This window comes from Varroa destructor, unplaced genomic scaffold (assembly GCF_002443255.2).
Source record: "Varroa destructor unplaced genomic scaffold, Vdes_3.0 BEIS01000003.1, whole genome shotgun sequence".
NCBI lineage: Eukaryota > Metazoa > Arthropoda > Arachnida > Mesostigmata > Varroidae > Varroa > Varroa destructor.
In genome coordinates this window covers 32783531-32797704 of record NW_019211456.1, presented here as the reverse complement: position 1 = coordinate 32797704, position 14174 = coordinate 32783531, and the positions used below count along the sequence as shown (strand labels likewise).

The 14174-nt window shown below is 38.2% G+C and overlaps 1 protein-coding gene across 16 annotated transcripts in view; it reads left to right on the top strand.

The window, feature by feature from the left end:
• LOC111247409 (metabotropic glutamate receptor 5-like) overlaps positions 1-1997 on the top strand; it is a 302423-nt gene extending 300426 nt beyond the window's left edge. For all 16 annotated transcript variants that reach the window (XM_086983471.1, XM_086983477.1, XM_086983469.1 and 13 more), the window contains 2 exons: positions 75-255; positions 695-1997. In XM_086983471.1, the coding sequence (XP_086839597.1) occupies positions 75-255; positions 695-843 (330 nt within the window). In that variant the 3' untranslated portion in view covers positions 844-1997. The remainder of the gene's footprint in view (positions 1-74; positions 256-694) is intronic.
• The last annotated feature ends 12177 nt before the right edge of the window (positions 1998-14174 follow it).

Here is a 14174-nt window from a genome sequence, read left to right as displayed (position 1 = left end):
ATTGTGTTCACTGTGGAGATAAAGTAACAACGTTTACCATCGAAGTACTTACGGCTCACTCGACCATTGAATAGGTGATTTCCACACCGGCACTGCGCCGTTCTGGCTCCAAACCTCCCCAGCCGTTACCGGAGCACATCCATCCGGCGTGTCCTCTGCACGGAGACCCCCTGTTGGTGACGGAGTGGGCAGAGGTATCTGCGCAGATGTTGCTTCGAAATTATCATGAGAGCCAGCATCGTGCGCATTCACACGGTAACTACGGATTTCACGTAGGGCCTAAGTTTACAAAAGATAGATAGGCTCATTGCTACCACCATGTTAGAGACAAAGGACAGCGCTAGACTGTGGTTCTTTTTCTGTCTGCGCATGTGTTGCTATGTCTACCTGTTTTTGGGTGCTTCTACAGGGAGATCGGGGCATATGGCTATTTGAGATTTACACTCTCGTTTGCGTTGAGATCATTCTGAAAGAAAACGAAACTTAGACCTGAACAATTATTCATGCGTTGATAGGTTCGAAATATCTAGGAGCTTTTAGTTCTAGTTAGCTTAGTTGAAAACCACTAAACCGACCAAACGGGGAACTGGTTTAGTAACCTGCTAGTGAAGCTCACACAGTTGGGAAACTTCGAGCTCAACATATATCCTTGTTTAGATCTCGATAGGACAAAAGCTACATCCTTGTTTTGCAGGGGACTACATGTGGAAAAACACCATAGGACGCAGTGCCTCTACGAAGGGCTGTCGCCACGGCTGTAGACACACCCATGTTCGCCAAGAGACCCACTGTAAAGAGCATCGCGATAGAAAGCTAGCAGACAGTGGACAAATGAAGAATTGAACAAATGGCAGAAAGCAGCAACGAGGAAAATAATGAGCGGAAAGAGCAAGAATATCTTCACAAGCAAAGCGAAGAAAGAAGAATCTATGTCCCCTCTATCTCTCCAATCTTTATATAAGACGTAATCGTGCGAACTTACACATTCAAAGAGCACAATTGCTCTTACACACAAGCATATATACACATAGACAAGCAAATGCGCCCTACACTTGATTTGAACATTTTACGATTCCGAATTCACCCCTTGTTTGCCCCTTTCCGGCACTCCTCTCCCCCTGGCGACCACGAAACACGAACCTGCTGTCATCTGTGCGGGATGCGTGGCACGTACAGGCTAATCTTACACGATCAGTCTTTAGTATATATATATATACAGATGTTCATAGTAGATATAAGCACGTCTGTACACCATACATTACGTGGTAGTGATCCGGGCACTATCATAGCGACGAAGACAAGGTGACGAGCAAACAAACACTGGATATATGGTGGTTTTCACACGCCAAATGAAACCCAATTCAAACAAACTCGCCCGGAACTGACTGCACCAAATGGCTTGTAGTGCACTGTGCTTATTGATCAATATGAGGAAGATCGCAGTGCTATTACAAAGGGAACAATCCCGATCGTTAGATTGTAGCGAATCACATACATTACCATGTAGATGTCTGGATTTTTCTCATGCGGTGAAACATGAATCTATTGCTATGGCGCATAAGACCTCGGTAAGATATGTTGTCATATGGCTGCGTTCAATTGTAACGTGTAATATCAGCAACGACAGTGAAAACAACGCAACCCCCGGACGCAACATGGGCCCCTGAGAGCGAGTTGTGCGTGGCCGGAAGATCACATTTAATTAATTGACAGAAACGATAATGATAATTAGTAATATATTCAGTAACGCAATGATCATTATAGGGTCACGGTTAATACTCAGTGGGTCGGAAATATCCATATATATGATTGCAACTATAAAATATATAAGATAGTTGACCTAATAGAATAGGTGGAAATAATATTGTCACATAGAAATGTATTGAAAGTTACCACTTCTAATTAATGATGATATAAAAACAATTATGATACGACTATTATAACTACGATGATTATTCTAATAATAACGTAACTAATTCGTACCTGTCTGAAGCCACTGAGACCTGTATTTGCTCTCTACTTAGCACAGTGAATGATCGTAGATAATGTTTAGGAGTAAGATTTGATCTTCACTATAGTATAATTATTATTATGAGGACAATTGAATCGTTCACTCTCAGCGGAGATACATAGGATGATTGAAGCTATGTACAACATCTGAGGTATTAAAAAAGTTGTTTTAAACTTCAATTTATCCCTTCTTCAGCAATAGTAACAACAGCATTAAAAAGTGTCAAGAAAAATACCCTCAGCAACAACGACGATAATTGCAACAGCGGTAAACACCTCTATAAAACTGATCGCATCTGTCAATGAAATATAAAATGAGGTAGTTGTTATGGTGCTTTGAGGCATGAGGTACAGAAGTAAGTGGGATTACGATTAAACGTTTCAATTCACGTATATTTACAAGCGTTTAGCTATCTATAAACAGCGACGCTGTCCCTAGATGAACTTCCTCTTCGTCCTAAGAGCACGACCTGTGCTGACTTAAGCTAGTAAACAATATGATGAGAAGCGATAAACCGGAAGGGGATATCAGATGGGAGCTTCTGAAAGGGACACAGATGATGATGATGATGTTTGAATGGAATAATGCCCGTTACTTTTGTTAAGCACCACTTTTTGTTGCAAATTCTTTGCTATATATATATATATATATATATATATATATATATATATATATATATATATATATATGCGTCGAAGTAGATCTCAGGGAACCCCATCCACCGAAAGCAGATTCTGGAATTCTATCGTAGAGCCTTCGACAGCTGGACAAGTTTCGAATAGCACTACGTACAAAAACAAAAACACAGAGCACGAACAAACACTCTTCATGGGCCAACTAAAATGGAAGAGAGAACGAATTAGGCCTCGAGGTGGAGTCATATCAGTGTTTACCATCATTAGATCCGAATGAGGCTGCAGATCACTGGAAGGCGGACACAACGGCTCATCACATTCTGTCCTTGTGTTTTCCCTCTGATTTCCATTCAAGAATAACGACTCTGCCACCGTACAGAACACGTGCGTCGTCAATCAGTGTGTCCTGGTCCTATTCTGTAGTATGTGGAGCGAAAACCTCATTTAAATGTATGAGCAAGCCGCTGTCGCCATGCGATGCCAACCAAAGACGACAAAAGTCTAGGATTGTACTTTGTTACGTCCAGTGCGCTGAATGTCCAAATCATAGCTAGCCATTGGCTGGCTTTTGGGGATAGAATCCTGCTACGGATTTGCAGCAGTCGTTGGAAAACGTAGCTATATCTGTGAGAAGGTAGACCCAACACGTTGGTTTCGCACCCCGAGGGCGTATTATAAGCTGGACATGTATATAGACAAGATACCATAAGGTGTTACCGTTATAAGACTAAAAAAAACCGTAAAGTCGAGCGCTCTACTAGCTCAGGGTATGTAAAATACACAAACACTACTTATTCCAAGCGAGAAGACAGTGACTTATCAAACAGGCACCACATAGGAAGTGCATAATTTTTGGTAAAATGTACCTCAAGCTTTTCCTTGCAGTGATTACCGACATGCTACAAAGCCATACACTCTCCTCTGCAGGAAGAATAGTACTAGTCAAGAATGTCTAGCGGACAAATAACTTTTTTTTTAGATATTTAGCGTAAATTAGCATAAATACAAGATCACAGCAAAGCAAATATGTATGAATAATACTTCGCAATCATTAACTAGTAACATGAATTGTATATCATCAGAAACTGTGTTTATCTCAACGTGGATCAGATCAGGTTGTCGGTATCAAGAAAAGATCGTCTACTCAGGCAAAGCTATTGGTTTACTGTCAAAGTTCACGTCAGACATTATGACCCAATTTAGCTTTATACAGGCATTGCCATATACGATAATATTTTATTGATTATAAAAATTTCGGAAACGTATATGAAATGTCGTCGAGTCCAACAGTGAGTCATAGTACCAACCGTGTTGTGCCATTGGCCTGCTAGCTGAATTCGGTGTTTAATCTCTACTTTTCCAATGAAAATCAATAATTGATCTCTTCACTACAGTGAGCCATCAGACAAAGCCTGTTAATAGCTCCGTTTTGCCAGAAACAAATGCTGCGCGAAGAAATCACTTGGCAAGCAGTGACAGCGAGTCTGTCAAAAGCCGTAGCATCTACTTAGCTTCAACACATATAGAACAAACATACCCCCAAAAATAAGCGTGATTAGATAGAGGTGTTCGGAAAGGATCTAGCTACTGTCATGGTCATAGAGTTTATGTGCTAACGACATTACCATTAATACGAATCAAAAGGAAAGACTGGTCACGTATAGTCTACTACTACTACTACTACGTTTTGTGAAAACGCATCGCAGTCTTACGCGGTTTGTGTCAACAATGGCCTAACAACTGGGACGGATGAAGGGAAAAATAAAGGGCCACAAATAGGAAGCAACGCAGAGGTGACAGAGAAAGTACAGCTTTACCTATGGTCATCTCGACCGCTGAAGAGCCAGTGCATAATAAATGTGTATACAATAACACGATAGCCATCATCATCATCACTTTACAATGACGTGACGTAACTCATAGTGAATAAGAACGCCACGAATACTTCAACAAACCCCCTGACGTATAGCGTCTGCTGTTTATTCGTAACGGGATGATTCTTCTTATCGTTGGCATGGCGCCCCCCTTGCTGCTGCTGCTGCTGCTGCTCCTCCTGTTTTGGTCCAATAGCCTCCGGTGGAAAGGGTATCCGACCTATTTCAAAATCTACGACGGTTTTCGTGACGATAATGGCTTGCATGCTTCGGCGAAAGGTCATTACACGGTAGATGATAAATCTCGATAACAAGAATTTGGAACACACACATATAACTGATAATAACGATATTGAAAACAATAATATTAAAGTTACACATAAGAAACTTATATAGATAAATATGTGCGTATCTACAACTTGCTATCAAAAAAAACCACGGAATTGATTGCACCATCATTCACCTATGTACAGAAAAGCATACAATACGAATAATATGCGTATTCTTAGAGAGTAACGTGGAATTCAATCCAATGCAGGGCAAAGAAGGAAAACATAAGATATTCAAGCATAATAGGTAGGCAATGCACAGGACGCATAACCGTTCGTAAAAATCAACGTTTACTTACCAAAGTACATAAAAAGTACCCGCGCAGGCGCCAAACAGCGGAAAGCAATGGGAGAAAAGTAACATCAACATCACGCACCTGGGAAAGGTACAAACTCACGCTACAACTACCAGCTACAAGCATCCATGTCCGTTAAAGCTATATGATTATAACCCTATAATTGCTATATGTAGTTGAGTAAAATGCGTAATTTGGATCGAAGCAGGGCCGATGAACTAGGGGGATATACATTCACATATTTGCCCTAAAATACGTACCATCATATGAGCTGCTCCAAACGATATAAACATCTTCATTTCAATGCTAAAAACAGCTCTCAAAATCTAGATTTTTCTAGATTTTCTAGAAATTTCTAGCTAAGTATATAGATCATATTCATTTTATAGAACTAACGGTCATCGGTTTGTAGTTAGCCATGGGTTAGAACTACCGTAGAAATGATCTCCCCGTCACCTTTTGCACAAACCTCGTTTGTAAATATTATATCTAACATATTTGGCCATGCTCAGTGATTTGAACGGAATGATTTGATTGATTTGTTAGAACCTTCCTCCGCTATCACATAGCACTACCATCCGTTCAGTTATCTAACTTCCTAATGGAAAAGGTTGCGCCAAAACTGAAAATCGTAGAAGGCTAGTATCCCAATACCACAAGCAACAGTTGTCATCTTTTGGACGTTTTTTTTTGTTGCTGTCATTATTATTATTATTGTGATTATTATTATAGTGTAAATTAAAAATTATAAAAATCCAGTTCTCTAGTCAATATTGTATCATACTGCTGTAAATATGTCTGTATAAACAAATAAATATAATACGTGCATACGTGCACTAACTGTTATAAGATATAGAGAACTGCAGCCGGTGGGTCCTCCTTCTCCAGGGTGCGTAAAGCTGCTCATTTTCACAATACACACGGTCACTTTTTACCTATAAACATGACTGAAATATATCGCACACCATAAAGCGAAACAAACGCCACAAGTTACCCTCGTACGTGTATATACAACAGTAATAAAACATTTACGGAGACGAGAAACCTAGACTAAACCGATTTATCGATCAACTCAAACAAGACAGTAGATCTCTCAGCTAGCGCCTAACGAGATACGTCTACGTAGCTATACAATCTTAAATAAGACACTAACAAATTCACAATATCGACGTTTTTTTTTTTTTTCATATGTACGACGAATTTTATCATACGTACGTACGTACGTACGTACGTGCATTCGAAAAGGAAACTATCTAGTTTAGAATGCAGTCGAAACATAACAATACACGTAGACTCTATGGCTACCTACTTTCCGAACCCATTCGTTCTGGCTGGAACTGCTGAGTTAAACTACAAGATCCTTGAAAATTTGGCCAAATGTTGGAAAAACAATGGCCGTTTAAGCCATTTCCACGCGACTGTCAGCTATTGTTGCCGTTAATTACTGTATTGAGGTTGTACTGTTGTTGTTTTTGTATCTGTTGGCTTCATCTTAGACACGCGTACGATGCTGTAGTCATTTTATGCAGTGATGATGCAGACACTTTATTGTAATTTTTTTTTCGATAACAGAAGTATCGTCAATAAATAGGTGCGACGTAATTGATCTCAGCAAAGGAAAGGAAAAACAATTCTATTATTTGGAAGTTATAAAAAACCTACAGACTGAAGCGTCGGGTTGTTCGTTGTAAAGGAGTTGCTAGATGTTCGATATCTTACTCCGACGTTTTCAGTAAGTAAGGACGCGACCCGTACGGCAGGAATTTGCACACATTTATGGATACGCGTACATCTAACTACATGCGTCTAGGCAAACCGAACGAGGTTTATAAAACTATAATTCCAAAGGCAAAATGCATATTCATTAATACTAAATTATTATTAAATTTCGTTAAAATTTCGCACGTATTTTGTATAGCTATAGCTAGAGCTGCAGATCACTACAAAAAATACAGAGCATTCCGTGTAGACAAACATGCACAGTTGGATATTTCTAAGATGATAAGAATAAATCCAAACTAAATACAGTGTACGAACATAAAAATTAGCATAACTATATTGCTTGTTCTATTTACTGATGATACTGTTTGTTATTATAGTCTGAACAGCAAGACTGTTATATAAAAAGGAAAAATCCCTCTGTTCTACCATTTTATTCCTAACTCTTAGTGTTTTTTTGCGTTCAAGGTGGTTCTTGTAAACTGTTTGTTCGATATTTGGGGCTGCTTGAAAACCATTGGTAGAAGGTGAATCCCTATGAAAATATGAATAAATATACAACCACTTATAGAAAGGGCAAATCAATATGGCGGAAAATGTTATCCTATTATCGAACAGCACTTGAACAACCTTAACTCTTTCATTATATATATATATATATATATATATATATATATAGAGAGAGATGGGGAAGGAAGGGTACACGATGACGTAAAACGTGACCTACTCTCAAATACCACATGGTTATGATGCTAATCACGAAAGTATTTATAGAAGTAGAATACCAGAATCGCTACAACTCGGCCAACAGTCGTTTTGTTCTCCCGCACTGAATAGACTGAAGGCAAATAATTAGCAACAGCTATTGCGCCAAAGTGGCGCTGGAAGGCATTCCCCCCCCGCATACACACACATTTTACGGAAACATAAAGACGCACATATCCACAAATATACGATTACAGGCCTATACACTCGAACACAGTCACGCAGGCCCACACATAAAATACATCTCAATATTGGGTTATCGAAGAAGTGAGTTCTGTCGACTCTTTTGAAACCTTAAAATACTTTTAATCATCCTTATGATAAAGTAGCTTTAATATGATTAAACTTCTGAAACTTCGCTATATTTCACAGCTTTACTCATTACATATATGAATTTCATGACAAAAGGCGCAAATGCTCTCAATGGTCTACAGAAAATAATTGTGTTGTTGATGGCCAAAATGTATTATCGGAACAAAATGGCCAAAGATGACTTTATTGCTTTCGTTCTGGAGATTTCAATGTGAAAGATGCTCCTCGTAGTACCCGACCGAATACAGAGGAAGTTAATGATATTATTACGAAAACTGGACAAAATAAGAAAGCGAGTAACTTTGATATTATCAAGGGGCTAGGCATCCACGATCGAATAGCTTAAAATTATTTAAAGATAAATGGCTATAAAATAAGCTTGATATTTGCGTGCCACACGAACCATTTCCATGTCCTAAACTCCACAGAAAAGCAATAAAATGGAGGCATTTTTTTAAGCGATTGATTACGAGTCATAAAAAAGTGGATCTTATATGATAATTGAGCGAAAATTTAAGGAAAATGGAAACAAATATGCTCCACAGTCTGCGGTAAGGTCCTAGCTAACGCTAAAAAAAGGTGATGCTCTGTATTTGGTAAAACTGGAAACAAACCGTGCATTATGAATTGCTACCGTCCAACACCGAAACCGTAGATTTGAACCTATACTATTAACAACTAACAAGATAACAGCAAGGCATTGAAAAAATCGACCGGAACTAGCGAGCAGAAGGGGCGGCGTTCTCTACCATGACAATGCCAGACCCTATATACCATACCTACCTGGCAAATATTGGGAAAACGAGAATTAGGAATGTTAATGCAAATGCTGTGTAGTACTGATCTTACACCATCCGACGATTCATCTATTTCGATTTCTGCAAGACTCCTTTGATGGTGGTAATTTAGTTCCAATTGGGGGATGTCGCTCAACACAATATTTCGCCCCAGAACCACCGAAGTTCTACATCGATGAGATCATGATGTTACCGAAAAAATGGTAAAAGGTTATTGGTTTAACACATACAGGTTTAAATCAGTAATACTATTTGAAAATTTAACTTTAAAACAGTTAAAACTTAACATACAATACTACAGAAATATTTGATGAAGGCTTTTGAAGCACCTTAAACGCACCATATGTTTGAGCTTTCCCTTTCATGGCCCTCTATTTAGTTAATATCTAATGTTATAATTCTATACCTAATAATAACAATTCTAATAAATTGAAGTTATTCGTGCAAGAGGTATAAGCATATAACGTGGCATAGTGTATCAGTGGAAAAAATAGGGAGACCAAATAGCGACAGAGCAATAATGACAAGATAAGGATGTAAAAATGTTTGTGATCAATATATATATAGGATACCCAAATCGATACTCCCTCCTATGTGCTCTTTCTTCAATTAGAGGCAAATATTTCAACAATTTATTTTTTTTATTACAACAAAAACATTTTACATGTGTAGTACTTTTATTTAACATGACCTATAATACCGGTTAACTACCGTTCACTGGTATTATTGTTCAAGTTCGAGACCTAAACTTGTTCCTTTCTTAATCCGCAAATAACTTCTCGATAGTAAGCAAGGGTTAAGCTATATTACTACATGTTAAGTCGCTAAAGCCGCTCAAATACACTACTTACGAAAAACTACCAGTAGATTAAGTTTTGGGCTGATAACAGGCGGAAAGTTCCACAAATACAGACGAAATATTTCAAAAGGTGCAAAGTGTTCCAAAAAGACGTATTGTTGGAGCTTACTTAGACGATCGATTTGACCACTGATATTGTCCTCCACAAAACGGTTATTAATCTTTGCAGAAAAGTCCAGATGCCTCGAAAATGGTTTTTGAGCTCTTTTGGTAGATTTTTGATATCTGAATTTCACTGAAGATCTTCTCGTTTGCCTTTTAAAAATCTTTCTTGTGTTTTTCGAAGGCTACATAAAACTGACAATAACGTAGACCGTCAATTTATGACAAGAGAAATAAGTTTTTGGTTTTGGTGGGGGTTGGTTTAATGCGAAGGGTTGTCTGAGAGGTCATTTTTGCTCACATTGCGAAAAAGGCGCATTGTCTTCCACCGTGACTAGTTAATAATTTGTTTAAAAAGGAACAGGCTTTTATTTAGTGCTAAGAAAGGCGAATGAACGCATGCTCGTTGCGACAGATAGCCCACCACAGTGTGCCCTAATTTGTGGGGCATACCCTGAGCTCAGGAGCGTTTTCATTAGCAGGCGTCTGCTAATGAAATGGACAGAACAATTTTCCCTTTTAGATGATGAATTCATTGGCTAAACTTATAAACGTAGTAATTCGATCGTAGGTTGGCAACAAATGATTAATACGCAGACTCACCTTAATTTAATTTAAGTTAATTGCTGGATTATCTTCCTCCGATACAGGTATATATATACGCATAAACACAGGCGTCTAGCGAGCAGTAACACTTGTATACAGAAACTTGCCTAGAATATAGCAGGAATGGCGAATGTTTAGGGAATGCCACTAAGAGGTGTGAGAGATTGATCGTGTTGCGCTCCTCAGGCTTGTTCTACTTAATCCATGCAAAACTAATCAAGTATAAACAGCGGTTAGTCTAGTAGTATAGCTAATCTTCTCAACCGAAGTACGGATACATGTATATATACTGCATGAGCGTGATACCCAGCATGAAAATTACGAGTTCACTTTCAGCTGATTAAATAGCTATAATAGCGATTAGTCTCATTAGAGAAGAATTAGAGGGATCCGCAGAATCTAGTGGTGTTGCGCACTATATCTCATTGTATGAAATCTGCCTTTATTACCAAAATCAACAATGACCTGCAGCGCACGAGGTGCATTTAATAAACGGATTAATAATAACGCCAAGGTTCTCGCGTAACCCGCTAAAAAACCAGGCACTGTTTCAACTATGATAAATTAAATAAGCATTACTATTGTTAATACGGTAATAATAGTTTAAATTAAACAAAAAATAGATATCTATATCATGGAATTACACTGCCGCATAATGTAGGTGAAACGAGGCAAGACCACCACGTGTCATTGCCTCTAATTAACATGGCTACCACTTTTGTATTAATGAATAATGTAGCACGTAATACCGATTGAAAAGAAAACAATAATGCCTTTACGGGAGAACCTGCACTCGGGATGGAGATTTTCTATGGTCGATAATCCTGGACAATGGTAAAAATTGATTTTATTGATGAAGGTGCTTCAGAAAAATTAAAACTCGAAGGTTCTACAGATCAGAAAACGAGTATAGTAGATTTGACACTGTTTCGTAAAAGAGTAATTTCGACTTTTTTTCTGGCGCAAGCGTACACATGAGGCATCAAAAGATTTACGACATCTGTTCCGTAAATGTTCATCGAACGAAAGGAAACAAAAAGCAAGCAGACCCACTTAAGCATATACAAATCCATACATAAACAGAAAAAGATTCAAGACGATTTGGGTTGTCAAAAATCGTCTGTAGCAACGATGACCGCAATTAAACATCATTGTATAATAAGTATATAAAAGCAGCAACATCAGCGCAACAGTCGCCAGCAACTACCATAGACAAAAGGAAACGATGAACATAGGTTATGAAATACACATTATAGAATATAATGCAAATGATGATTAGTAAAGTTGCAGTATGCGATGAGAAACGGAAAAGTGAGTAGCACCTCATGAAAACTGATGGAAAAGCCAACGCGCAAACCATATATATACATTTGATTAAGATTGAGAAAGGCAGAGTTGAGGGAAAGGTAGTGTTACGACGAAAGACACGACAGCGTAAGAAAATGCGGTGTCAAAAAGGTGTGTATATAGAACAGCGCGAACGATTGAATTTGGAGTGCATAAGCAGAAAAAGCGAGGATATACCAAGAGAAAAAGCTGCAAAAACAACTACTACCACGATTAGGGTAAGGCGTTGACACAAATTACATCTAGGGAAACAGTTACTAATGATGAATGTTAGACAAAGAGGTCTTATTTGCCTTCAGTTGGCGGAATATGCTGAAAGTGGAAAGCGAAAAAGAAATTCAGCACAGATGCGTCACCACAGAGACAGGTGCCGGACGATGGGGGGTGGGGTGACAGCGTCTTCATCAAGGTTGCAACGACTGACGATGAATTACTTGAAGGGTAAATACTGGCGAGACTGGAGAAAAAGTAGCGCAATAATCGACAAAAAATGGCTGCAAATGCGTGCTGACTGGTCGGAGTTAAAGGTCATCATATTTCAAACAGGCGAAATAAGGAAATCGACAAGCGACGTTGGGACCGTTGTCAAAAGACACACGCGTAAAATAAGGGCGCCAATCATTATCGAACCGATATCCAACCTGACCCCGAAAATACATCGACGTGTGTCTTCCTGAATGAGACGACAAGCACGGGGGAACGGTAACTATTTGTTATCCGTGAAGCAATGAACCATGAGCTAAATAAACGAATAATAAATATACGGATTATGATTACAGCAATTTATGGATGGACAGACGGGTAGGTAGAAAAAATGAAATAAGATGAGTAGACGTTTGTACTAATAAATAAAACACCAATGTTCACCAAGTCATAAAAATTGTGTTTTGTATATACATATATATGTTAAATTAGTCAAAAAAAAGTTTTTCTTTCGTTCCTCTAATGTTTCTTTACTTTTATTCTCCTCTATTCTAGAAAGCGTTCTCTATTCTCCGATTTTGTTTAATTTTGTTGTCTAGTGAATACAATTTTAATTCCAATTTAAGCTTCAAAGATCGACGTTCCTTATAAAAAAATACCTTGCTTATTTAAAAAGCTACAAATAAACAGCTAAGAAAAAAGGAGTAGACCAAGATATTTGTGGCGAATTGTGTGGAAATTCTAAGAATGAAAAGCTCGTCGGAGGTCGCTTGTTATGTTCAAAGGTAGTATTTTGAGTTTGAAGGATGCACTCCGATTCGATCGATGAAGAACTCTCGTGACCAACAACTGTAAATGGGCCGACAAGGTGAACTAGATTTATACGACTATCACCAGCGATCTTCATGGAATTTACTCCATAATTTCAAGCCTAAGTGCTTTCCAAACTGAGTAAAGATTATAAAGAACCACGGGTCTATGTCACCTTACAACACCTCACATGGAGCCAAAAAATACGTAGTCACAATGACAGGATCTTACGCAATACTGGCGACTACGAGATGTATTTATACTCTGATACGAAGTTGTCAACGAAAAGGCTCTTAAAAACTAGTTGGACAGTATATTGGACACCAGACAATGAAATTTCTGATAAGACGCAATAAACTGTAAAATTTGAAAGAGTCGTAAGGATGACAACAAACTAATCTATAACTTACTGCTAGAATTGGCAAAGACCATAACGCTCTTTGTTAGTTTAAGCGGACATTACGTTCTACTTAGCCTGGCAGCTTAATTAGCATTTAGCTTAAATAAAAATAGCTTTGCGTCTGGGTTGTATTCACTCGCATAACACTCAGCGTTCAAAAATGTCGAAAAAATAAATGAATCAATAAAATAGAATAAGATACCACTAGAACAAACTGTAGGGGATAGCACCTAAACGCCACTTGTAAAGTTTCTCGGTTGTGCTTTGACAAGTACACCTATTGCGTGGTTTAAGAAAAGGTAAAATTTCTTCCGTTTAAGTTCGCCCATTATCCTAATGCCTTAATAGATAGAAAATATATAGTACATTCATACGGTTTCAATTGCTGCTATTATCTACCTAGCCTAATAAGAAATTTTGACATTTCTAGTTGCAGCTTGTCGAATTTATGTTCGACTGAGTCAAAAAAAGGCGGTTTACACTGTTAGCGTTTGAAAGATATTAAAAGGGTGGATGCGTGACCTGCTTCGATTTGTATTTCAAGGTAAACGATAGTTCTTCTTAAAAAGGAAGGTTTGAAGGGTAAATAACGTGCTGTCAAGCGTCCAAAACATCGAACGTAAGCGGCAAAATCAAATCGCTAAACTTTGATATTTTAAAAAAGGTTTAATTTTTACGTTCAAGGAATTGATCCTCGAAACACTGGCAACAAAAAAACTGCACATCCTATCCATTGAGTACACATTTCTGGCATAATACTTACGTTTTTCTAATTTTTCAAAACAAAAACTTACTGCATCCTTAATTTACTTATACTATGGTAAACGTTTAATTTGATTTAATGTTTTCCAGTTCCCTCGGGTCTTTTGGTTTGAGATGAATTCGTAGC